At 38.6% G+C, this 25298-nt stretch overlaps 2 protein-coding genes across 4 annotated transcripts; both read left to right on the forward strand.

Moving 5' to 3' along the window:
- Positions 1-867: 867 nt before the first annotated feature.
- Positions 868-4053, forward strand: psmg3 (proteasome (prosome, macropain) assembly chaperone 3). The gene is made up of 3 exons (XM_031312903.2): positions 868-1027; positions 1861-2089; positions 3193-4053. The coding sequence occupies exons 2-3, from the start codon at positions 1871-1873 to the stop codon at positions 3343-3345; spliced, it is 372 nt and encodes a 123-aa protein (XP_031168763.1). The 5' UTR covers positions 868-1027; positions 1861-1870; the 3' UTR covers positions 3346-4053.
- Positions 4054-4658: 605 nt separating this feature from the next.
- On the forward strand, positions 4659-24685 carry tmem184a (transmembrane protein 184a). 3 transcript variants are annotated; one of them, XM_031312329.2, is made up of 9 exons: positions 4659-5094; positions 5301-5522; positions 9598-9763; positions 10401-10491; positions 14502-14577; positions 17762-17853; positions 19132-19301; positions 19387-19584; positions 23046-24685. In XM_031312329.2, exons 2-9 carry the CDS (start codon positions 5301-5303, stop codon positions 23273-23275), a joined length of 1245 nt encoding a protein of 414 aa, XP_031168189.1. In that variant the 5' UTR covers positions 4659-5094; the 3' UTR covers positions 23276-24685. The 3 variants fall into 3 exon arrangements, with proteins under 3 accessions (XP_031168189.1, XP_031168188.1, XP_031168190.1); XM_031312328.2 differs by having other exon boundaries at positions 4660-5048; XM_031312330.2 differs by having other exon boundaries at positions 4660-4892.
- Positions 24686-25298: the final 613 nt, after the last annotated feature.

Below are 25298 nucleotides of genomic sequence, written 5' to 3' on the forward strand. Positions count from 1 at the left end.
GGTGAAGTCGTGGTGATCCTGCAAGGAAGGTTTATTGTGAGGCCAATGGCCAGGACAAAAAACAACTATAAAAAGATTATGAACAAATAGCAAATACCTTAAGGGACAATTTCGCTGTTTATTTAACTTACCACTGACCATAATGCTATCTTTTGTTCTGAAACACTTTTTACCCACTCTGCTGCAGTTCCTTGTGGATTTTAAGATTTATTTTTGTGTGCATGAATTTCAAAATAGATCCTAATGAAAATATGAATGGTAACAGTTGTATGATTTTGGAAGGCCAACAAGTAACAAGTGGACAAAATACATATCATCATGTATTAGCTTTTATTTAAAATACATAGAAAAGGAATAGAAAATACTTCAGTATCATTTAGTAGCCTATGTTCAAACTTTCATTTCTATATTCTCGGTTTTTCATTCAATTAGACATGCCACTGTGAGTGTAGGCTATATGATGTTCCACATCATTTAAGCCTTTGCATAGAACTATATATAATAATTGCCTAATCATGTAGCCTACTACCAGATCTGTTAAATTAATCCAATTCAAAACAATTCAGATTTAGTCAGAAACAGTAATAGTCTATCCATCAAAAACGATTTTATTCAACAGCCTTAACACAGCGAAGCCTCATGGGGGCTGTAGTTGCTGGATCCTAACGTACTAGTGTAAGTTATGTGTCCAGGACACATTTCCTAACTCTATCTTATCTATCTTATCGTGTAATAATCTGAACCAGAATCAAGTTATTTGCTAATTATGCTGACACAAAAAAAAAACCAAATGTCTGGTTTCAGCTTTTCATGATGAAAAAATGATTGACGCATTTGTTTTAAGTTGAGCCAGAAACTACCTCGGAAGTCAGGCGTGACTTCAGCTACGTCATCACGCAAAGATAGCATACGCTCAACCAAACGACGCACGTTTGTTTTTGGCGAATGACAGATCCCTACTGAAGTTGCTGAAAGTCAAGTGTCTCCGTGCAGAAGCTTTTACTCTGTGCACAAACAAAGAAACAGGGTGAGGATTTTTTTTATTTTACACAGACGCTGAAAAATCAGTTCATTGTAATGTCAACTATGAAGATTACAACTGAAGCTAACAGCAACGTTAGCTGTTTAGCTAGCTAACTGCATGTTAGCCTCTGCATGTCAGTAAACAGTAAGCTAGCTACTTCCCTGTAGCCGAGCATCACATAGCCTATGCGGAGCTTTTCTTTCTCGACCCCGAAAGGTAACACTATAATCGATGTTAAAATGTTTCTGCAGGTGGTGGGATGTGGATTTTAGCGAGGACGCTCAATTATCCAATACTTTTGTCGTTTGCTTTCTGAACGTTAACGTTATTTAATGTTAGCGGCTAACAATGTGCTGTATCAGTCTGAATATCCCAATATAACTTGTTTGAATCGTAACGTTATGCCATCTTTTAAGATTATTTCCACGTTTTTGCAAATAAGTGAGAGTGAGTGAGTTAGTGAAAATGCACACTAGACTTATCTGAAGGATGCTAACGTTACATAGAGCAATCACTATTAAATAACTTATCTGACTGGAGAGGCATTTCCTTTGCACTTATGAGTTAGCTAACTGTAGATCGTTAGGCTATATGACAAACCTATGCCAATTAAATGTTATGACTAATCTATAGTGTGATGACAGTAACGTTAATGATTTTGCAACTGTTAATTTAAAAGCAAAAATACCAAACATTTGCTGTACCACCATCTCTCATGTGTGGTTTTAATGATTTTCTTTGTCATATATGATAGTAAACTGATATGATGATACATTTTGGGATTTTGGTTGTCACCTTCGGCTCTTGGAAATTGTAACTGCCATTTTCTTCCCCAGGATTACCAAAATGTCTTCTATTGAGCCCATCATCAGATCACGACAGACAGAGAAAGAAGTCAATGGAATTTCAACACAGGTCGTCTGTACAGAGTTCAGCAATTACATATTCATAGTTCTCACTCAGTATGGCAAAATGGGGACGTTGATATCTGTCACACCTGACTCCAGATCTAATGATATCAGCACCCCAACATTCTCCACCAAAGTATTGCTGGGCAAAGACGAGGTACGCTGGATGAATTTGGTATAGATTAGATGGACATGTTCACAGGACATAAGACTGACTTGTTGCAAGATTTGGTTCTGAATTGCTGTGGTGAATGGAGAGAAATTAGATGTGTGCAAGCAGAGTTCAGTATTCAGTGGTCTGTTAACGTTTGCACAAGAAAACTTATTTTGGCTCTGCATTAGCATGTCATTTTCTAACTGGCATGCAGTGCCAGACACGGATCATCAATAGAGAATTGGATAATTTGTTTCACTCTTCTGGTCATTTTAGATAAGACAATACTTGCACTTTATTGTAAAATGTGGGGTTTTAGAGTCAAGGAGGGATGCAGTGTTGAAGAATGGTAATTGTGACTACCTATGGGACAGTTAGCAGTGGGGATTCATGTTTGCTAATAGTAAGTTGGATTCATGTTAACTTTTTAAAAAACTTAACAATAATTTGGAGGCCCCCCTGCACTGACTCTGAGGACCCCCTAGGGGCCCGGGACCCCCTTTTGAAGATCCCTGGTCTAAAGCGTATAAGGGAATATTATTGTGATTGTTGTGATGGCTGTTGGCATAATTAAGAATTATGCCAACAGCCGAGTCTTCATCTCTGTTATTGTCAAATTTACGGATTACACAGCAGCCAGATAACCTGCTACAACCACATTAGGGGTTTCATTAAAATAGAGTAAAGGAAAACTTCACAAAAATAAATCACTTTTCTCATGGTGTGTTTGGAATATAGCCCAATCAATAATGCTGCAAGACTATTTACGACATATTCAATGGCAACACCACAATGTTATTAGAAAGGTCTTTTTTTTATTTTAAAAGTGAGTAGATATCTGTAAAACAGTGTTGGACAATTTGCTGTACACTTAAAAAAAAAGTTTATAAAAGGTGAAAACTGGTTTGTGTGTTAACTAGAAACGATTGATTGGAAAGTGCTACATGTGTAGTTTCTTCATTTGATTAATGAGGTTTCACAGACCTTTGCACATGCAAGGATTGTATAGGTCAATTTTCATTTCATTTTCTTCTGACATTAACGTGTTACATCACAGCATTTTTGTGTGTAATTATCTCACCCCTGATTTGTATTTCTATTTTCAGCCTCTGACACATGTTTGTGCCAAAAACCTGGCAACTTTTGTGTCGCAAGAAGCCGGCAACAGGCCTGTCTTACTGGGACTGGCGCTCAAGGATTCCTCCATAGATGCAATAAAACAAATGAAAGAGATCATAAAAAGTTGTCAAGTCTGGTAGAGGGTCAACATAATGGACATGAAGTCTAAAGGCTTGGTAAAATACAGGCCTCTAGATGCCCCCAATGTCACATTTTTCTCTTGTGTATTTTTAAACTGAAATATTTTGAGTATTTTCTAAATGCCAATCTGTGATTTTTAAAAAATAAAAAAAAAAACCTGAGGCTTGTGCTGCAAGACAAAAATGTTTGTTTGTTGACTGATCTTTTTGATTAGTTGAGACAGTGAATAATGTCTTCTGAAAAACAATTTAGATTGTATCTGGTGCTTTCTGCAAGCCACTGTGCACTTAAAAACTGAATGTGCAATAGCTTCAGTTTAATGTATGAAATATGTATTAACCTTACCGTTTTTGTTTGTTTGAATTTGTTCGACTTTATACTAGTTATTTTTGTATGAAGAGAATTAAGAAATAAAACAGCTCACTTCTAAAACAAATGCAACTCTTGTCATCTCAGCCCCTATTTTTTTTCTAATCTTTCTAATCTGCTTCGTCAATTACAGCTGTGTTACATTGGTGAAATTGCAGTTAAAGAGTCATTTAAAGTAATTTTTTAACACATTTCAAAGCAAAGCATTCTGTGCTAGCAGTGTTTTACTGCAGATGATGACAAAAAACACTAAGCAATGAGTTGCACTATTTCAGATCCAATTGGCTGTGATGAATATTGCTTTAATTGTGTAAAGTGCATTAAATTAATTTATAATATGTGGGAGTCATTTGGAATTATTTGTTATTGGTTATGATATGGGCCCTAACTTTGTAAAGTTGATTTTATGTCTTACTTGTTCTTGTAACATCCAGCTTTTAAAACATGGATATAGTATAACCTGCATATACTATTTATTATGTGTTGAGGAGGATTTTATTCAACGTTATGCTTGATTTTATATCATTTCTGAGTTTGTGGTTGATTGTATTGGATTGCAGTAGCCCATATATGCAAATAAATGGCAATGCAAATAGTAGATATGCAATATTTTAATGTAAGTCTTAGGCTAAAATCTATTTGTTTCAATCTTTATTGAAAAAGTGTTCACATTTACAAACAGTGCAGACGTGCTCAACATAATTGTACAGAAAAACGTAAATACAAAATAAATATAATTGGGATAAAAAAAATTCAATAATATAAGAGTTTACTGTAATTTACCACATGACAAATACGTTAGTTGTAGTGAAGTAGTACAACGAATTCAATGTTATATTCATTTTTACACTTATGATTAGTTTTACACCATATGTAGTTTTATTCCGAGTCCAAAAAGTAAAAACGTAATAATTCCAGACATACTGTAGGCAACGTGATGACGAGTTGTGGACACGTGACCCGTTCACCTGTGCCCGTGCGTGTCCAACCTGTTTATCTTTGCTGCTCCTCTGGCTCTCCGCTCAAGGATAAATTTAGATTCCCGTCGTTTACACTGAAAATCTGACTTTTTCCACGTGTTTCACAGAGTAAACGCTTCAGGCTACCGCAGTAGTACGTTTTTTGTTACAAGTTTTGTTTGAGTTTTTACTCGGTGACTGTGTGGACTTCGACCTCGGTAAGACACCTGTTTCAAACAAGGAAGTCCAGTCTGTTGAACCCGTCGTTGATTGAGTCGACGGGCCTTTTGTAAATGGCAGTAAATGAGGTCGTTGGCATTGTGGACAGTACAATCTAAACGGGATAAAGCTGCTCCCACCGTCCCCGTGACAAGGTGAGCTGTTTGACGGTGAATTTTAAGAGAGTGATCATTTAAATAGGTCAGTCTTTCACTTCCCTCAGCAGTAGTATATTTTCTAATGAATTTATTGTTTTAACTTAGTATAATAACAATACAATCTAGATGTTGTGTTCACAGTAGGCGGCATGAAATAATTGGGCAATATTCTGTCAAACCCACAGGGGAGATGTTCTTATGTTTTACTTGAAAGCCTTACTGACTGTGTTTTTATTCCATCTGTTTCAGATGAACACTTCTTTTGAAGGCATGGATTCATCAACCGAAAATAATTCTATTGTTCACCTGGCTACACCAATTCTCCCAGACAAGTCAGACATCTCCAATATGACTATTATTCGAACAAGCAACGGGTCAATCATAGAAGACCAGATGTTCTTAAACACATTGGCAGCTCAGGGCCTCTCAGGGATATTCGTCTGGTCCGCCTTGCTCATAACATGCCACCAGGTGAGTTTGTGTCATTTAAAAAAAAGTCCTAGACAGGAATATTTCTAAATACCCATGCTTGAAGAAAATCACTGCACACCATAACACTAGTGAATAATACAGCCTTAGTGGTGTAAATGTGTAATCAGGGATGGTTGCAGAGTGACTCATTGCGCCTCCCTTGCCAGAGGACAGAAACATCTTATGTCTTATATCCATAAAGGATTATTAGCTTACACCATAGTGTTGTAAAGTCAGTGTCTACGCTTACACCGCTTATTTTCATACTTGCACTTTACACAAACCTTGTTTTAGGTAGGTATTATTCTTTCTACTTTGTGATCACACTGTCTATCTGCATTGTGGAGATGTTTTGCTTAACTATCAGATTTAAAATGGCGTGTGTGTGTGTGTGTCGCTCTCTCTAAACACAGGCAACCATTTCAATATTGCTGTAAATGAGTGTTTCCTCTTGTGTGGGTGAGTTACCCACTGTGCACACATGATAGCTTATCATTATGGTTTCATCATTCGGAGAGAATGCGGTGGGGTGTAGTGTATTATCAGCAGGGAAATCAACTGATATTGAGATAACATTTACAGCGTTATTAAGGATGAGGGTGTTGTTCTCTTGTTCGCTGTGGGTTTAATGTTGTGCAGCTGTAATAGTTCCCAGTTTTAGTCGATTGTATAACCCTTGTATTGAATATGCATCCATCCAACATCCTCAGTCCAGAAGCATATGCCTGGATCATATAAACATTAGCATGCATATAGTCATAGTATCTGTTTTTTAGGGTACCTTTTCTAAGCTTTGTAACAACCTCAAATAACAAAAAAAACGTAGCATCAATATCCTGCAAATTGGTTTCTATCTTTTTAATTTTAATAGTACTTGCTTTGCCAAACACTTGCGATAAGACATTTTAATTGGACAAATGAATACTAGCAAGTGTACCGCAGGGAGATTGGAGCAGGTTTGCAACAGGCATCCCTTGTGTCACACAGGTGAAATGAAATGGTCTGCAGGACTATTGTTGCAATGCTGGTGGTGTTTCATCTGACTTGGCTCTCGAGGATTGCTATAGACTCCTAAACTCACATTCTGAATACTAAACACAGAACACCAATGACCTTAGATCAGGGGTGGCGAACCTGTGGCTCTTGAGCCGTATGCGGCTCTTTACCTGCTCCTGTGAGGCTCTTACTGTGTGGCTGGGGGCTGTGTCATTGGTTGATTGTTTTCTTTTCTGAAACATACAGTATTTCAGATAAGTAAAAAAACACATTTGAATGCATCTGCCAATACTGCCAATACATTTGCCAATTATTTTAAAATGGAAAATAATGCGTTTTGAGGACAGATTCTGCAACCTGAGGAAAAACAGCGGCCACAGATCACCTTCCTCGTTAACCCTTTCACTGCAGAATCCGATTGTTTGAAAGCCCCTTTAGTGACAAATGAGTGAGAGAGTTGCTTCGAGTGGCCACAACCGAGTTCAAGCAAGACCTGAAAAGGATTGTGGATAACAAAGACTGTCAGGTTTCCCACTGAGTCAATCTAAGTGAGAAAAAAAACTATGAAAACTGCTATGTATTATGACTGTCATCAGATCTGGAAGACACTGTTGCTGTTGTAGTGTGGACGTGCATGTGTTGTGTGGCTTTTTGCTATGGTGCGTTTTATTTTGTGGCTCTTTATACCTAACTGGTTGGCCACCCCTGCCTTAGATCCTCCTTGCTGTAAAGTCGGCAATGCTTTTCGCGCTGGTAATCAGCAGAGTGTGGCTCACTTTTCTTGGTTGCTTTTTGGTCCCTTTGCAACGTGAAGCATTTGGGATTAGGAGCAGCAGACTACGCTTATGTGCTGTAGCTGCGTCATACTTTGCACATGTCCCTCTTATTTGGTGACAATATGTGCAATCACTTCTGTTATAGGTTATATATGTTTTAAAAAATGTGATTTCTCTGCCCCCAACTCTACTCTTGAGCAGAAATTGCAGAAATAAGTCTGAGCTTTACTTGGGCTTGAAGTGATTATTCAGCATACAACTATGCATTAGTGGTATGGAGTCAAGTAGGACGTAGTCTATTCTGGTTTTCAAGCAAATGGAGGACATCCGTCTACAGTCGGCTTTGAGATGGCCAAGTGCATCACACCCCCATCCTCACAGTAATCGGGCTTTAATGTGCAGCCTCTAATGGGCATTTAATCAAGCTGAATTGTCAAGCAGAGTGAGACGCTGGATGTTGTTTAGCTTGCTCCCCCAAATATGGAGGTTTTCAGAATAAAAAATGTTCAGACCCACTGATGGTACATTTTAAAATAGTACAAAATAATGTCAAGAAAATATTATTCAGCAAGCGAGCCCAAGAGTGAGTGAAACTGCTCTAGAGCTGCAACGATGAATTGATTAGTGGATAGACAGACAATCGGCCACTATTTTGATAATCAGTAAGTAATAATAAATTTTTTAGTCATTACTAGAAAATGATTGCCACGGCTGTAGCATCACAATAATATTCCCTTATATGCTTTAAACCAGGGATCTTCAAAAGGGGGTCCTCAGAGTCAGTGTAGGGGGGGCCTCCAAATTTAAGTGTTTTCAAAAATTAAAAAGTCTTAACAGGAATCCAACATATTATTAGCAAACATAAATCCCCACTGCTAACTGTCCGATAGGTAAGGTAGTCACTAAGGCCATCTACATACACAGTTCATCCTAAGGATTAACTGTGCCACATGTATGTTAAATATTTAAACGTGATTTATCATGCCAACAATTAGTAGGCCATTTCAATATCTTAGTATCCTATGCAAAAAGGTATAAAGGCTTTAGGCTGCCCTACACATTATTGTAGGCCCAGTTCATTTTGCAACTTAATTTTATACAATATGTAATAGGGGGTCCCTGCTCCATCTCTCATTTAGTTAAGGGGTCCTTGGCTTAAAAAAACGTTGAAAACCCCTGCTTTAGACTGTAATAAGCGCTACTTTTTTTGGAGCTCTTTCTGCACAACTGCAGTCATCGGCTGAGACACAATAATACTGGAGAAACAATTTGACAGATTTTCCTAGTAAATATGCTAATTGTTTAGGGGATCCTATGTGGAGATCCCAAACAGGTTTGTTTTTGATTTGTTAACATTGTTGAGATTAGCCAATCGGCAGTCATCTGCCAGTATTGCCTGAGAATGGCAGTTTAACTGTACCTTAATTTCACTGTTGAAACATGTCTTCCTTTACTGACGTACAGATCATAAAGTGCTGTAATTACTTGAGATCAGAATGGATAAGCTAACATTTGCCTCAGTTTTTTTTTTAAATGTAATTCATCATTTGGATGAGGCTCACATGTGTAAAAATGGGTATATCAGGTGTTAGTTTTGCCAAGTCTAAAAACTAAGCCTTGTATATAAAACTAAATGTCACTGGAAAGAATGATAATCAGATCGTCGGCCATATGTTGTGTATATTCCAATAAATGTTGGCAGCTGCACCATATTACTTGTGTGTGTGTGTGTGTGTGTGTGTGTGTGTGTGTGTGTGTGTGTGTGTGTGTGTGTGTGTGTCCTAAGACCTTTTTTATCAGCTCAGTTAAAAAAAAAAAAAGTTTAGTGATCATATTGTCCGCTTCTGTATCTGACGTTAAAGCTGCTCAATATAAGGTGTGGCCACGAAGTTTAAACCTGGAATGTTTTTGATAGGTGATTTTAAAATGGGAGTTGGGTGATCTCTCTTTATTCTAGTCAATCCTGCTGCCGTGTTTCATAGTGACACATCTTTACACGGACAGAGCAGTCAGTGCAAGATCAAAAAGCTATAATTAATATCTAGGTAAAGAGCATATCTAGGTAAAGAGCATATTGAGCTACTCACACCACAAACCTCCTCACGTGCTTCAGAGTTAGTGCTACAGGAAAACATTGTATGTCTACTTCATACGTCCATGAGCAGAACTTAAGTTTCCTAGTTATTTAATTGACAACTCTATTCTATTGAGTCTGTAACAATCCTCACCAAGATCAGGGAATATGCATTTTGTTGTTTACTAATGTTTTTCCATATGCTTTGTTTTATGTATTTTCATTGTAGATCTATACACACCTTCGATCCTACACTGTCCCCAATGAGCAGCGCTACATCATCCGCATCCTGTTTATCGTGCCAGTTTATGCCTTTGATTCTTGGCTCAGCCTGCTTTTTATCAGCAACGACCAGTACTATGTCTACTTTGATTCTGTTCGAGACTGCTACGAAGGTTTGTGACAGTTTAAATTATCTGCATGACAACGTCCTTTCTGGACAGTCAGGGTTGTTCCCTACCCTCGTATTTTACATGGCTGCCAAAATATGAAAGACGAGGGAACTCGCCAAACTAGTTTTACACACCAGTCATTGTTCTCATGTAGATAGACCTCATTATTTGAGGTGTTTTCTAGGTGGAGTAATTTTAGGAGCATCCTTTGTGCACTGGTTTCAGTGTTTGCAAAAAGAAAAACAACTTTATTAAGTAGGCTAATTGATAGTGCAGGGCATCAGAAAGCAGTAAGGGATCCCACCAGTGGCTACGGCTAAAACATAATGAACCTTCTCTTGACGACACCATCTGCATTAGCTTCATTTAATCCCTCCTTAAATAGCAACAAAGGATTAGGAAGGGATTTCCAAGACACAGAACCCTTGGAAGCTTCTTAATGGAAAGACTGAAACAGTTATTGTTCCAAAATGTAGGACTAATTATTTTTTTTATCATGTGGACGTTTTCTCCCCTTAAATGATTTGACCTTTTTAAATGAAGTTATATTTGAAGGTGATGAGAAATTACTCTACAGTTGAAATTATGCCATGCATGGTTCAGGGTTTAAAGACGTAACTCTCTCTCTCTTCTGTTACAGCATTTGTCATTTACAATTTCCTGAGCCTGGCCTTTGAGTATCTGGGAGGAGAGAGTGCAATCATGTCAGAGATCCGAGGGAAGCCCATCCAGTGAGTGCTCTCATTCCAATTCTCCATTCAGTTGTGGCATACATACATTATGGTTTGGTTTGGTACTGGTTTGAAGATTTGTAAAATATTTTTAAAATGATTAAGTTGACAGAATTCACTTCTCTTAAACTCGACTGGGGCCAACTATGATAAGGTTTTGTCTTCATGTTTACAATCCCAAATGGTGCAAGGTACATCTTGCTGCCCTAGAATTAGCATTTAGTTTGAAAACACAGTGAAAGAGCATGCAATAAATTGCTGTTATCTATGACACTTTTGACCAGCCTAAGACAGGCTCTGTTTTATGGCTGACTCAGCCACAGGGCAGCAGCTCTTTGCCAGGTTCTTAAGACAGTGGAGACACTGTTGAGCCCTGATAAATGATGGCATTGCTCAACACCAGCCACTGGAGACGAAGCATACATTCTACATCTTGTTGTTTTTTTTATTAACTGCACTGCTTGCTGTTACACGTTTTTTTAGGATTTCCATAGACATCCAATATTGTGGATGTTAATATTGTAACGGGTTAAAGTTCAAGTTGAGTATGTTTTTAATCAGCAGCATGGCAGAATAATTAGTTAACATAGTTTGTATATACGCCATTACCATACTAACAATCTAGTTGTGTTAGCATGTTAGAAAATGGTCACAGCATTTTAGTGGCACATCAAGCCTACTCCTATTCTAATTAATATTGTACATTAAAGTGCCCATATTATGAAAAAATCACTTTTTCTGGGATTTGGGGTGTTATGTTGTGTCTCTGGTGCTTCCACACACATACAAACTTTGAAAAAAATCCATCCATGCTGTTTAGAGTGAGATACAGTTTCTGAATGTGTCCTGCCTTCAGTCTCTGGGTGAGCTGTTCAAAATCGGCACGGCTTGTGCCGTCACAAGCCGAAACGAGCAGGCTAACCGCAACCATTAGCTCGTAGCATGCTAATGCTAACGCTAGCATGCTACCTCGTTCTCAATAGCAAAGCACTGCTACAACACACACAAGTTCACCATAATCTACAAAAGAACTACTTACATGTGCGCCCTCATTTAGAAGTCTCCCAGCTAATCCTGCCTTGTAACTGACTGAAGTTGTAGAAACAGCCTGTCTTTTACTGTCTATGGAGCTAGCTAGCTGACATGATCTACATCTGAGCTACTGCACATGTGCAGTGCAATCAAAGATAGTACAGAAGAAGAAAAGAGGTCTCACTCTGTAGCTAAAACAGAGACCAGCTGAAAAGAGGATCTGCAGCAGTGAGAGAGCACTGCAGTACAACAAAAATATGGTGTTTTTTGAAAATAAAACCATGTAAACCTATTCTGGTACAACCTTAAAATACAATATGAACCTGAAAATGAGCATAATATGGCTGCTTTAATATTAGATTCAGTGTAATATGTCACATTCCCATTAATAAAGTGTGAACTGCTTAAATAAAACAACTCAGATGCACACAGGTTCTGTGGGAATCAACACAGAGCAACAAATACTTGGACTACTTTCACTCTGCAGGAAAATCCCAATTTGTTTCTCAAATTCAATTTGACTGAATATCCATGCTCATTTGCAAGTGATGACGATGCATTTGAGTGTTTTGGGCATCAGTACCCTGTCTACAAATAAGAAAAAGACAGGAAAATTAAAATAACTAGATGTGTAGACATTATAGGCCAGTAATTAAATATTGCTAATCTTGGTAAAGTCTGATGGTTAGGAACATTAAAAACTACCAAAGCGCTCTGAACAGCAGCACCTTAGTCTGAGGCAGCTACAGAGCATCCTGATTGTGAGCCGTTGTATAGAGTCAGTTGTTCTCACCAGTTTATTTATTCCATTTGCCTCCCCACCCCCTAAAGCTCAGCTCTGATACACGCGCAGAGCTGCAGTGCAGACGGAGCGAGACTAGGTCGCCTCGGCAGCTTGTTTAAGTCAAGGCAATGCCGATAAAGCGGTCGCAAGTGTGGTTACAGTTTTCAAAACTTCACGCCGACAGCGTTTGCTGCACTATAATATAATGGCGAAATCACGCTGCAGTTAACATGCCGAGACAGACAGGCACAATAGTGTTCTCTATGCCCTGGTGACAGGCTGACAGACTTTATTTCTATAGCACATTTCAGCAACAAGGCAATTTAAAGTACTTTGCTTTACTTAAAACATTATAGAGCAATTAAAATGGTCATGAAAATAAAACAGGCTAAAATAGAATAAGATACAAATACATGAATAAAAGTTACAGTGCAGTGTGAAATGAATAATTATTTGATTTAATAGGTTCATCTATGGAGGCACAAAGTTGAAGTATTCCTCTGCCTGGTAAGGTTATGAGGTTATGTTGGACACTGACCTGAATGACACCTGGGTACCATTGTCTCAACTTACATAGCACAAGTACATAAGCTGGAAATTCCCCAACAGAGAGGGAGATGTTTTATTTTGTTCTAAATAAATAACAAAATGTTCTAAGTAAATAGGATAAATACAGTCCTCAGCATAAGTGCAAAAGTTGACCTAAAAAGAGGAATAAAAAAATAACCTTTTGGAAATTGTGGAAATAATGTCTTAATTAAAAGAAAATAAGGAAACATCCAACCTTTAAGGACACCAATTTTCTTTGTGAATGAATAATGTATCGTAAATAAATAAATGTTTATGAGTGGTACCCGGTGGGGTCTTCTGCTGGTGTAGCCCATCCGCCTCAAGGTTGTGCGTGTTGTGCCTTCACAAATGCTTTACTGCATACCTCGGTTGTAACGAGTGGTTATTTGAGTCAAAGTTCAGAATCAGTCGGCCCATTCTCCTCTGACCTCCTAGCATCAACAAGGCATTTTCAGCCACAGGACTGCCGCATACTGGGTGTTTTTCCTTTTTCAGACCATTCTTTGTAAACCCTAGAAATGGTTGTGTGTGAAAATCCCAGTAACTGAGCAGATTGTGAAATACTCAAACCAGCCTGTCTGGCACCAACAACCATGCCACGCTAAAGTTGATTAGTCAGGAGATTGTCTTGACCAGGACCACCCCCCTAAATGCCAGACATGGGGGACTCGAGTCACATGACTTGATTCGAGTTAGACTTCTGAACGAGACGCCATGACAGTCTGGCTGTGAATTTCCGGAGAAAAAAGAACCACGTGACGAGTTCGTCCAATCAGCTGCCGGTTTTCATTTTCTGTGAAATAATCAGACTGTTAATGGAAACCATACAGAGCAGCGCCGCCTGCTGCTATGGAGACGTATTACGCTTCGCGTCGTCTCAGTGTGTAAACTGTTTTCCCTTATTCATCGTGTCAGGCTGTCTGTTGCGATGTGTTCATCGCGCTAGTTCATATCGCGATGACGATGAAAATTCAATGTATCGTTGCCCTAATATTAGCAACATCTTTCAATACATTGCATGCAAATACAGCACCACAGAACACTAACACTAAAGCAGCAATGTCAACTAGGGCTGCAAACGTTTATTTTCATTATCAACTGATCTTCTATTTTCTTGATTGATCGATTAGTTGTTTTGTTTATAAAATGTTATAAAATAGCCATCACAGTGTCCTAAGGTATTCATTTTACCGTTACATACACATTGAAGCGACTTTGAGTTCTTGAAAAGCGCTATACAAATTCAAATTATTATTATTATTATTATTATTATTATTATTATTATTATTATTATTATTATTATTATTACATACAGTAAAAGGAGAACAAAACTGCAAATACTCTTTGACTCTGGAGAAGCTGGAAGAAGCAAATGTCTGGCATTTTTGTTTAAATAATTACTTGATTTAATGGATAATGAAAATGGTTCTGTCAATTGACTTTATTAGCTCTAATGTTAACAAACACTAATTAAGCAAGCTAGTGTTTATTGTATGGCAGTATTACGTTGTACATGTGTTTCTATCTTGTCACTCAATACATGCGTTAACTTGCTTCTGTTATCTGATGCTAAATATATGATGGTTGACATGACTTACTAGCTCATCATTTCTTGTCTTCACAGGTCAAGTTGTCTGTATGGTACCTGCTGCCTTGGTGGAATGAGCTACTCCATTGGCTTTTTAAGGTTCTGCAAACAGGTGAGCTTCAATCATTCCCTTAGCTCCGCTCTTGAGATGCTCCTTCTGACCATTGAAATACATTTGCAAACAAACAAAAGATACTGCTCTGTAAATTACCATTCTACCGAGATCTCCAGACTGCTTAAAAATGACAGCTGTTATAATTGGCTCTGTGCTTTTCAGAGAATAGCATCCACTGATTTTAAAAAAAAAAAAAAAGAAAAAAAAAGGGGGTAAACAAAAGCAATTGAGGCCAGGTGAAGCAGCTTGATAATATCCACAGAGTGATTATATGAGCTGTCAGACCAGCGCTCCCTCTGAGTGTCTTGGGATGCTGCTCAAGTGCCCAGCCTAAGACTGAGTTATATCTTCAAAACAAAATACAGGGGGAAATTAACTTTTTTTTTTTTTTTTTTTTTAAATAAGCAGCAAGTGATAAACACTCAATGTACCTTCACTGGAATCCTATGTGAGGTGTTTTTAAAAAGAAGACATTTTCTCTGGTGGCATATCTCAAAAGAATCTTGCATATAAAGGATATATTTTTGTGAGAGGACAATTTAAGATCAGCAAAGTCGATTTTTCAAAAGTGTTAAACAATGTTTTGCGTTCTTTGTCTTCTAGTTTTTCTATTTACCCAAATTTTGTCTTGCTATTGTTTGGCCTTACTGTTTAGCTCTGTTGTTTTGACCTCTGGATATCCTGCTTTTGCCTTGCTTTGTCTGTTAAATCACGTTGTAAACTCTGTTTTTAAAGGTGCTATATAAATTATTATGTGTTAAAACAGAAGTTTTGTTAGTTTGCGGAGTGTCAGTGCAGAGAAAGTGTCGGCCTAGAGCAAGGACTTTATAACTAACTTATTCTGCTTTTAAAATGGGTCAACATCATTAACATTCATTGAACAGACAATTTTAGAAATCAATATATTGAACGCTTCAGAAATGATCAAATGCTGTTTTGCAGGTCAACTCCCAAGAAGCGAGTGACTAACTGGATCCAAATTAATGATAATTAATGATTTTTATTCTAACTGGATTACTAAAGCACTCAATTATATTGATCACATAGGGGTTGTCATTGAGAAAACACCAGCATGTTCGTCTTTGAGAGAAAACTTCAAGGTGAATTATCTGCAACTGCTCATCAAAGTCAAATACTAAATCTAACGGATAGCTCTCTGGCAGAGCATAAGATGTGAAAGGCCCTAATCCATGTTTTTGGGGGTGGGGGTAAAAAATCTGAAATTCTTTGCACATTTTGGGGAAGCTTCAGTGTGTGATAAGAAGAGGAGTTAATAATTGAATCACTGATATGGAAAAGCAGCCTAGCGTAATTGTGGTTCTTAGAGATAAGGTTAGAGGATAAGCTGCTCTTGCATCCCAAACAGTTCTGACATTTGAGTTTAAGTCCTTTATCATATTGTAGAACAATTTAGGGTCTTATTTCCCTGAAACTGGGAAAAAGTGGAATCCTGTGGACCCCAGGAGCTGTTTAGGGCCATTTGGAAAAATAGACTGCCATCTGACGAATGTGCATTGCGGCTGCGTTCGTGCTACACCTGGCTTTACACCAGCACAAGACCCTTAATACATCTGGCTTTTCTACATTCATCATTTAGTACAGGCATTTTTTGTTTTATTTTTTTTCCCCTAAAGTTAAGAACAGCAGCAAGAATACATAAGCAATTAAATCACTGAAAATAATGTATTGATGTCGGGCAAAGGTTTTATTAAAAAAGCCTTTGATAGTTTCCTTGCAGAAGTTAAAGATGCAAGCGTGGACAGTAGCACAGAGGCTTGGAGAAGAGTGTAAGGCAACAGGACAATACAAACGACTCAAAGATTTCTTAATTAAACTGTTCAATTAAGGACTAGCTTTGACTGTCTGTATTGTAATACACAAAGTAGAGGGGGTTTGCTGTTTAGTAGGACTCAGGAGAAATTTTAAAAGCAGTTCTGTCGATAGTTGCCACCAGTGAACTATTGTGGTGAACTCTGAAGTGGTACAAATTATAACCGAAAGAAAATGCCTCAGGTCATTTCAAGCTGTGAGTTCTCTAGGAGACGTTATTTAGTATTGTAATGGAAAAGGCCGGCAGGTTGCTAACAAAAAAATGGGAAAAGTCAAATGTGCTGAATAAAACAGAGGTGCACGTTCTCTTAAATTCACATAACCCTTTGATGCATCAGTTTGCAATAGAGCTGTTATTCAAGCCGTGGACAAGCATGCAGAATGAACATATCCTCTTATTTTACATTTGTATCGTGCAATGTACACTGACACTCGCTTGTAGCTTAATATTTAAGGGTATTACTAGGTCTGTAAAGTGTCGGTATGCATGGATGCAGTTAATAACTTAATTTGAAGTAGAAACAGTGGTTGATCGTGGATTCAGTGTTAATATTTGTCTTTATTAACCTGTGATAATGCTGAAAGTTCAATAAAACTAAACTTTGAAGCTTTTAGTACTGACAGGCTTTGCTGTCCCTATCCCTGTTCTAGTGACAGATTGTCACTCTGAATATTCTCAAAGCAAATCAGTAATCTAAATGATTATTGATGTAATTTTGTCAAGCCCAACTCCACCGACTCTGGCCGTTCTAAAAAGCCTCCCTCTGGCTATTAAAGTTGAGCACTCGTGGTCTGTTGCCTTTCAAGTGCCGACACAGTGATGGGAGTTTAGAGCAGCCTCTGTCGAATTGGTTGGCTCAGGCTTCAATACACAACACAGTGGACACCTGTCCTCCAGTCTTATATTGCATGCAGGTGTACATCCCCCATCCAGCCAGTCCCTATCCACATCAGCATGGAGACATTAGTATCAGATGGTTTACTTTCTAGAACTGAAGGAAAGACAAATTTAACAAGGGATGTATTTTATGACCTTTTTTAATTGAGGTATTTTAAGTCAACAGCTTAACATTTTAGGAAATATATTATTTGCTTCCTTGCTGGGAGTTAGATGAGAAGATACTATTTGCTGTTTTTATGAGGGTTTTGTGCCAGACATTTTGTAGGAATAGTCCCAACACATAAATGCTAATGAACACTTTGTTTTTGTTTAGATTTGTATTTCATTTTCAATCTTTTTTTTTCAGGTAAGTAGATGTACAACTAATTCTGATGTCCTTCAACCTCCTCCTCCTTCAGAGTGTCCTTGCTTGTTTGGATGTCTTATTGTCAATTGTAATGTGTTCTCCAGGCGACTCTCCAGTTCTGCGTAGTCAAACCCATCATGGCAGTCATCACCATCATCCTGCAGGCCTTTGGCAAATATCATGACGGAGATTTTAAGTGAGCAGCACCTCTCCTTTCCATTTCATTCTTTGTGTATCTTATACATTCCATGTCATTGCCAGCAGGCTTGTTTGCTGTTTATGTGCACATGGAAATATTTTGCAAATGGGGACAATTATCACCTCCTCACAGTTGGCACGATGAAGATGTTTAGAAGTAATGGGTTTCATTTCTGGCTGGAAGTGCTAGGTTCAAACTTTCCTGTGAGTGTGCCATAATCACATTATTTTGGGTATTGTTGGTATTGCAAAGAATAATTCAAGGGTTTTTGATATATGGCATAATAAAATCTATTTCTTTAGGTTTTCCCCCACGTAAGTGTTCTGGAATGAAGACACTTAATTCTTATTGTATGTTGCACTCAGTGAAGCACTTTGTTATAATGGGAGATGAATTGTTTCATTTCATACTTTGTTTGGATGTGATACAAAGATGGGGGTAAATTGCAGACAGGCTAACTTAATTTTTGCGTATTTCTAATCGTACCAGATGAGAATATAAGGGTCTCAACGGAATATGGAGAGGTTAATACATTCAATAAAATTGTCTTTAGCGTGTAATCAAAAGCTATAAAATCGGCAGCCCATAAACTCTGCCTGACTTATTTTCAGATGCTCTTCTCCGCCTCTCAGCTCAGTGTCTTTCTTTAGATTCAGCTGTGACAAAGCTTTTTTTCTAAACTACTCAGAAGAAGCACAGAGTTCAACAAGGGCTTGAGACAGACGTTTTCAATCAGCTTTAAATCATTACCCTCTTAATGTCGAGCTAAAAGATAGACATGATTAAATTCTTCCTGCTTATTTCCCCATATTCTTTAACAGCTAAATTAGCTGGCAGACATCTTTTTTTTCATGTCTTTCTTTAAGCTCTGTAGCAAGACGAAGATATACAGATTGTTTACTTATGAAATTTCAGCCAACCATGCACTCCATACAGGATGGAAGTAAGTAAGTAGTGTAGTCACAGCTGAGGCCTCAGAGAGGCTCTCTAGAATGCAAAGAGGGTAGAAAGGTAGTCTGACAATGAAATATACTCTATAAGGCTGCCTGTTTATCAAATGCATCCTGATATTAAAACATGTACGTAAGCTGCCAGTCTTTTTCATTCAGCCCAAAGTAATAAATGGATTCAAAACATAGATAAATTGTCACTGTCAAAAAATGCAGGGAAGTTGCTGTACGCAGGCTTGTCATATGAGCACAGATGGGAAAAATGTCATGGTTGTAAATTTACCAAATTTGTAATGATGGGGCTTTTCCTACTGTTTCTGTGCAGCATAAATGGAGGATACCTATATATCACAATCATCTACAACTTCTCAGTCAGCCTGGCTCTCTACGCTCTCTTCCTTTTCTTCTTTGCAACAAGTGACCTGCTCAGACCGTATGAACCCGTGCTAAAATTCCTCACAATCAAATCTGTCATCTTCTTATCCTTCTGGCAAGGTACGTTAACCCCTATACTTTTTCCTGTATCAAAACCAGTACATAAAAAGTAGAAATTGCTGATGAAAATGTTGCTGCTTTGTAGGAATGGTCCTCGCCATCCTGGAGCGCTGCGGCGTCTTACCCAATGCGCTCTTCATAGATGGAGAAGAGGTCGGCGCCGGAACCGTGGCAGCAGGCTGGCAGAACTTTATCATCTGCATCGAAATGTTCTTTGCTGCTATAGCCCTCCGATATGCCTTCACTTGCACCGTTTACCAGGAGAAAAAAAATGAAGTACCAGGTGAGCGCTTTAGTCTTATCATTAACGCTTGCCTTCCCCTTGAAAATATGTTGACATGTTCCGAGGCTTATTGCCATTCTCCACCATAGAATAAGGACTGCCACAGGCTTGAACTTGTTTGCAGTAACTGTAATTGCATTGCTCCATGCCGTTTGCAGCCAGTCAGTTTTCAGTCCGGTCAGACTGACTTTTAAAGTTAGATTTCACATTGAATCCCTCTATTTTAACTGTTTTTAACAAACTGTAATGTCTATTTACAAATTTATACTTGTAATTAAATGTAATGCTGTCATGATCAGTGACACACTAAGTCAGGTTAGATTTCAGCAGGGGCTTTCATCGGCCTAAGGGCACACATTATTACTCGTGGCTCAGGACAGTTGCCAGTAAAACGATGTAGAGGAAGAGAGTAACTAGCAGGGAGGGAGCCACACCTCTTGGACATCAGTGCTGCTTGCAAGTAAAAGACAAATGGAAGCCATGGGAAAAGCCTTTCGTGCCGATATCAATCATAATGCCATTTTTTTTCCTGCTATAGGAAAACCTCTTTTCCAATGAGCTGCTTAACATTCAGAAGTGATGATGAAAACTGAAACACTTCTGTATCAACTTGATATTACTTTTTTTTTTTTTTTTTTTTTTCCCCAAGATGAAGTTAATGGGATGAATTAACCATTCTTCTGCCCATATGAAAGGAAATCCATTATTCATCTTGCTGTCCAGTTAAAGTATAATAATGATGTTGCTCCAAAGTGTTTGACAGCTGATCATTACATTTGTTTTGTTGTATTGCTTCAGTCATCCTGGCCCCTCCTACAACTGAACTTTTTGGCCCGAACATTAACACTGCTGCTGCACACCCACCCTTAGGTGTTGACGTGTGTGATTGCAGAGATTGCCACATCTTTTTAATGTTCCTCTGCTTCAGCCCTGTGGAACAGGTAGGCAGTAAGTAGAAACTCAGCAGACCGTGCCTAACTGCCCTGTACCCCCCAACCCACCCCACCTTGCCCTTCTCTTTGCCACCTCCATAAGCCGATCCTGGCTGCACTGTCAGTGAACCTGAAACAGACGGCTGTAGGTGTCTGCCTGCTTTTTTTTGCCTTGAACTCCCTTTTTAGTTCTAAGGTAAATTCAACCTGGCTCACAGCTGGGTGCCAAGGGACCATCAGTGGAGAAGGTGTTTGTGACTGAATTGTATTCAGTCCATTTATAGACTGCATCCTGTGAAAAAGCCATGATGAAAGGAAATAAATCATGCCCATTTAGTGATTTCTTTTATTTTTTTTTATGTACCTAAGTACGAGATGTTATCTCCTACATACAAGAGGTTATGTCCTACAGAGGAGCTAATATCTAAAAGTTGATAAGACTTAATTAGGTTGTTTAGAGTGAGAAAGCTGTGTCTAATGAAGCGCTGAGTGCATAATACAAAGGGCATTGACGTTCAGCCAAATGAAGCATAAACATGAGGTTTTATCTTCTCAGTTAACTTTGCATGTCCACTGTACAAACATAATGAAAGTGTGCAGTGGAGCAGGATTCTATTTCATAGTATGCACAAGAACCGCCCTCCCGCAATATCTAGTTCCCCTCAGGAGCAAGCAAGAAAGAGATTGATTCATGTTTTTTTTGGACCAACGTTTACCGTACAACACCATCAAACTTTGATTAATAGGTTACCATGCTCACATCTCTACAATAAATACAGTGAGGAAAATAAGTATTTGAACACCCTGCTATTTTGCAAGTTCTCCCACTTAGAAATCATGGAGGGGTCTGAAATTGTCATCGTAGGTGCATGTCCACTGTGAGAGACATAATCTAAAAAAAAAAAAAATCCAGAAATCACAATATATGATTTTTTAACTATTTATTTGTATGATACAGCTGCAAATAAGTATTTGAACACCTGTCTATCAGCTAGAATTCTGACCCTCAAAGACTGTTAGTCTGCCTTTAAAATGTCCACCTCCACTCCATTTATTATCCTAAATTAGATGCACCTTTTTCAGGTGTCTTTAGCTGCATAAAGACACCTGTCCACCCCATACAATCAGTAAGAATCCAACTACTAACATGGCCAAGACCAAAGAGCTGTTCAAAGCCACTAGAGACAAAATTGTACACCTCCACAAGACTAGAAAGGGCTACAGGGAAATTGCCAAGCAGCTTGGTGAAAAAAGGTCCACTGTTGGAGCAATCATTAGAAAATGGAAGAAGCTAAACATGACTGTCAATCTCCCTCGGACTGGGGCTCCATGCAAGATCTCACCTCGTGGGGTCTCAATGATCCTAAGAAAGGTGAGAAATCAGCCCAGAACTACACGGGAGGAGCTGGTCAATGACCTGAAAAGAGCTGGGACCACCGTTTCCAAGGTGACTATTGGCAATACACTGAGACGTCATGGTTTGAAATCATGCATGGCGCGGAAGGTTCCCCTGCTTAAACCAGCACATGTCAAGGCCCGTCTTAAGTTCACCAATGACCATTTGGATGATCCAGAGGAGTCATGGGAGAAAGTCATGTGGTCAGATGAGACCAAAATAGAACTTTTTGGTCATAATTCCACTTACTGTGTTTGGAGGAAGAAGAATGATGAGTACCATCCCAAGAACACCATCCCTACTGTGAAGCATGGGGGTGGTAGCATCATGCTTTAGGGGTGTTTTTCTGCACATGGGACAGGGCGACTGCACTGTATTAAGGAGAGGATGACCGGGGCCATGTATTGCAAGAGTTTGGGGAACAACCTCCTTCCCTCAGTTAGAGCATTGAAGATGGGTCGAGGCTGGGTCTTCCAACATGACAATGACCCAAAGCACACAGCCAGGATAACCAAGGAGTGGCTCTGTAAGAAGCATATCAAGGTTCTGGCGTGGCCTAGCCAGTCTCCAGACCTAAACCCAATAGAGAATCTTTGGAGGGAGCTCAAACTCCGTGTTTCTCAGCGACAGCCCAGAAACCTGACTGATCTAGAGAAGATCTGTGTGGAGGAGTGGGCCAAAATCCCTCCTGCAGTGTGTGCAAACCTGGTGAAAAACTACAGGAAACGTTTGACCTCTGTAATTGCAAACAAAGGCTACTGTACCAAATATTAACATTGATTTTCTCAGGTGTTCAAATACTTATTTGCAGCTGTATCATACAAATAAATAGTTAAAAAATCATACATTGTGATTTCTGGATTTTTTTTTTTTGATTGTCTCTCACAGTGGACATGCACCTACGATGACAATTTCAGACCCCTCCATGATTTCTAAGTGGGAGAACTTGCAAAATAGCAGGGTGTTCAAATACTTATTTTCCTCACTGTATGGCAAGCAGTTGCCAGTCCACCAGAGGAGATTCCTGTAAGTTGGTGTCACACTATTTCTTTGAAGCTGTAACATTGAAGTCTCATGCATGATTGTGTCATCGTTCATCTCTTAATGTCCTTGTTCCTATATTATTCCTACAGAAAACATCCCTCCTATGCACAGCATCTCCAGCGGTCTGAAGGAGACCATAAACCCGGGAGACATGGTACAGGATGCCATCCACAACTTCTCCCCAGCCTACCAGCAGTACACGCAGCAGTCCACACAGGAGGTGGTCCAGCCCAGCACCAACGGAAAAGTGGCCACTGGCAACAAGAGCTCCCGCAAGTCTGACAAAATCATGCTGATTACCTCTGATGATGAGTTCTAGGCATGTTTACAGCAAGATCCAGGTGTTTGTGTCCTTGCCACCCCTATCTCTAACCCCCTGGGGAAATGGCTGTATCACATACTGCACAGAGCTGGATTGAATCCAGGTGTTTAATTTTCATTATCCCAGTATTTACGATGGACTGCTTGCTTTTGTCCTATTTTAATGAATAATTTAAGCACCAAGAGGAGGGAGAATTAATAGTAGTTTATAAAAGTGATAGCTCAATGACCAGAGAACTGATCTGTCTTCATCTCAGCAGTAATAATCACAGGAAATGACATGGAAGTCACCTTCACTGTATCGGAGACATCTGGAGCTATGCATTTTTTTTAAATAAAGCTGCTGGATGTTCAGCAGTGTCCCTGATCCTGATTCTGTTTTGTTCGTTATAACAGTGCTCACTCTCTGGCCGTCTGAAGTGCATTCCCTCTGATTCATGTCAGTTTCAAAGAGGAGATGATTATTATGGGACTCCAGGAGGGAAACGGGGAAGCCAGCGATGGCTGGGAATGACACTTAATGGACCATCTCTCGCATCTGCTTGTTTGAAGTATTTGCTGAGCATTCCTCTGTATGGTTTCCTGACAAATGGAAAGATTTGTTCAGAGACACATTCGTTTTGGAGCAGGCACTTTTACACTGCAGACTATTGCTCTTCACAATCCTTTGTATATACCGTAGCATGGACAAACTGGATAAACCTGTCTCCTACAAAGTGGGAGTTGTATTATTGTCATTATTTTTCCCAGCATGCTAAAGAGTTTAATTCAGTGCAACTAGGCTGTTCAACCAATGCTAACAATTAGTCTTTTTGCAGCTTCTACACTATTTTATATATGCTTTTGGAAGAACCTATGTTTGACGTTTTCACATCACTATGTATGTTAGAATTTCATGTACCACATATTATGAAATATAATATACATAATTTGATGGGTATACATTGTGGTGTTTAATATGATGTATTTGTGTAAAGAAACTCTTTGGATTATGACATTTTTATCTATTTAATGTGTGTAGTTCAGGCATAGTCGGACCAAACCAAATTCTGTGTGGGGAAAAGAGAAACGCAAACAAATCTGTGCTTTAAGAGACTTTGTAGTTTCTTCTCCCACTTTGTTTTTCTCTAGAAATGTTATTTGTGTTTGTCACATAGGAGAGACATAGTTAAGCTTTCTAAGTGTGTTAATTATTGGAGACCAATTCTGTAGCCTATATTAAGTCGTAAGTTTTAATTTCCATACCCTCTTGTGCCAATTATAGCTGTCTTTCTTGGAAAACAGAAATTACTGTACAGTTGGGTACAAAGTAATATTTGAAAATATAAGAAATAGTTGAATTGTGTGTCTTAGTCCTGTGTGGCACTCGTACAAAATTAAACAATTGTTTTTGCTTGTGTAACTTGAACTGAGTGACTGCACTTCTCAATGAGGGAAAAAGCTTTATTTGAAGGTACAAAAACAGACCATACTTATTTATAGGAATAATTTACCATACTTTAAAAGAGCAGAAACAAATAGACTTTATTTGTACATGAAGGTAGTTCATTGAGAAAACATGTACATAAATGAATGTAAAATAAAAAAATAATTTAGATGCTTTTTAATAAAATTAAACCATTTAATGAAATAAATATAAAATATATATGAGCAGACTTATGACAAGTTGTGATGGGTACATACTCAGTTTATGCTGCCATATTACTGTCCTCGTTTAGCCTCAACATTTTGCTATGAGACTAGAACAAGGAACTCCTTTAACCTCTACAAACTTAACATAAAAACAGCTGCTGTTGAACGAACATTTAATGTATTTCACCCACAACCCTATCATCCATACTGTATACATGCTCCATTCCTTCTATTATGGAGCTTTTGTTTTTTAAATGTATTAGTCATAACCTCTTCAATCTACAAACAATACTAAAATTGACTTCCTACATGTCTAAAGTTAAATACTGTAGCTTGTAGGACTGGCAGAGCTTGTGTGTGGCAGCTTATTTAATCAAATACATGTTTTC

The sequence above is a fragment of the Sander lucioperca genome, chromosome 21 (assembly GCF_008315115.2).
Source record: "Sander lucioperca isolate FBNREF2018 chromosome 21, SLUC_FBN_1.2, whole genome shotgun sequence".
Taxonomy (NCBI): Eukaryota; Metazoa; Chordata; class Actinopteri; order Perciformes; family Percidae; genus Sander; species Sander lucioperca.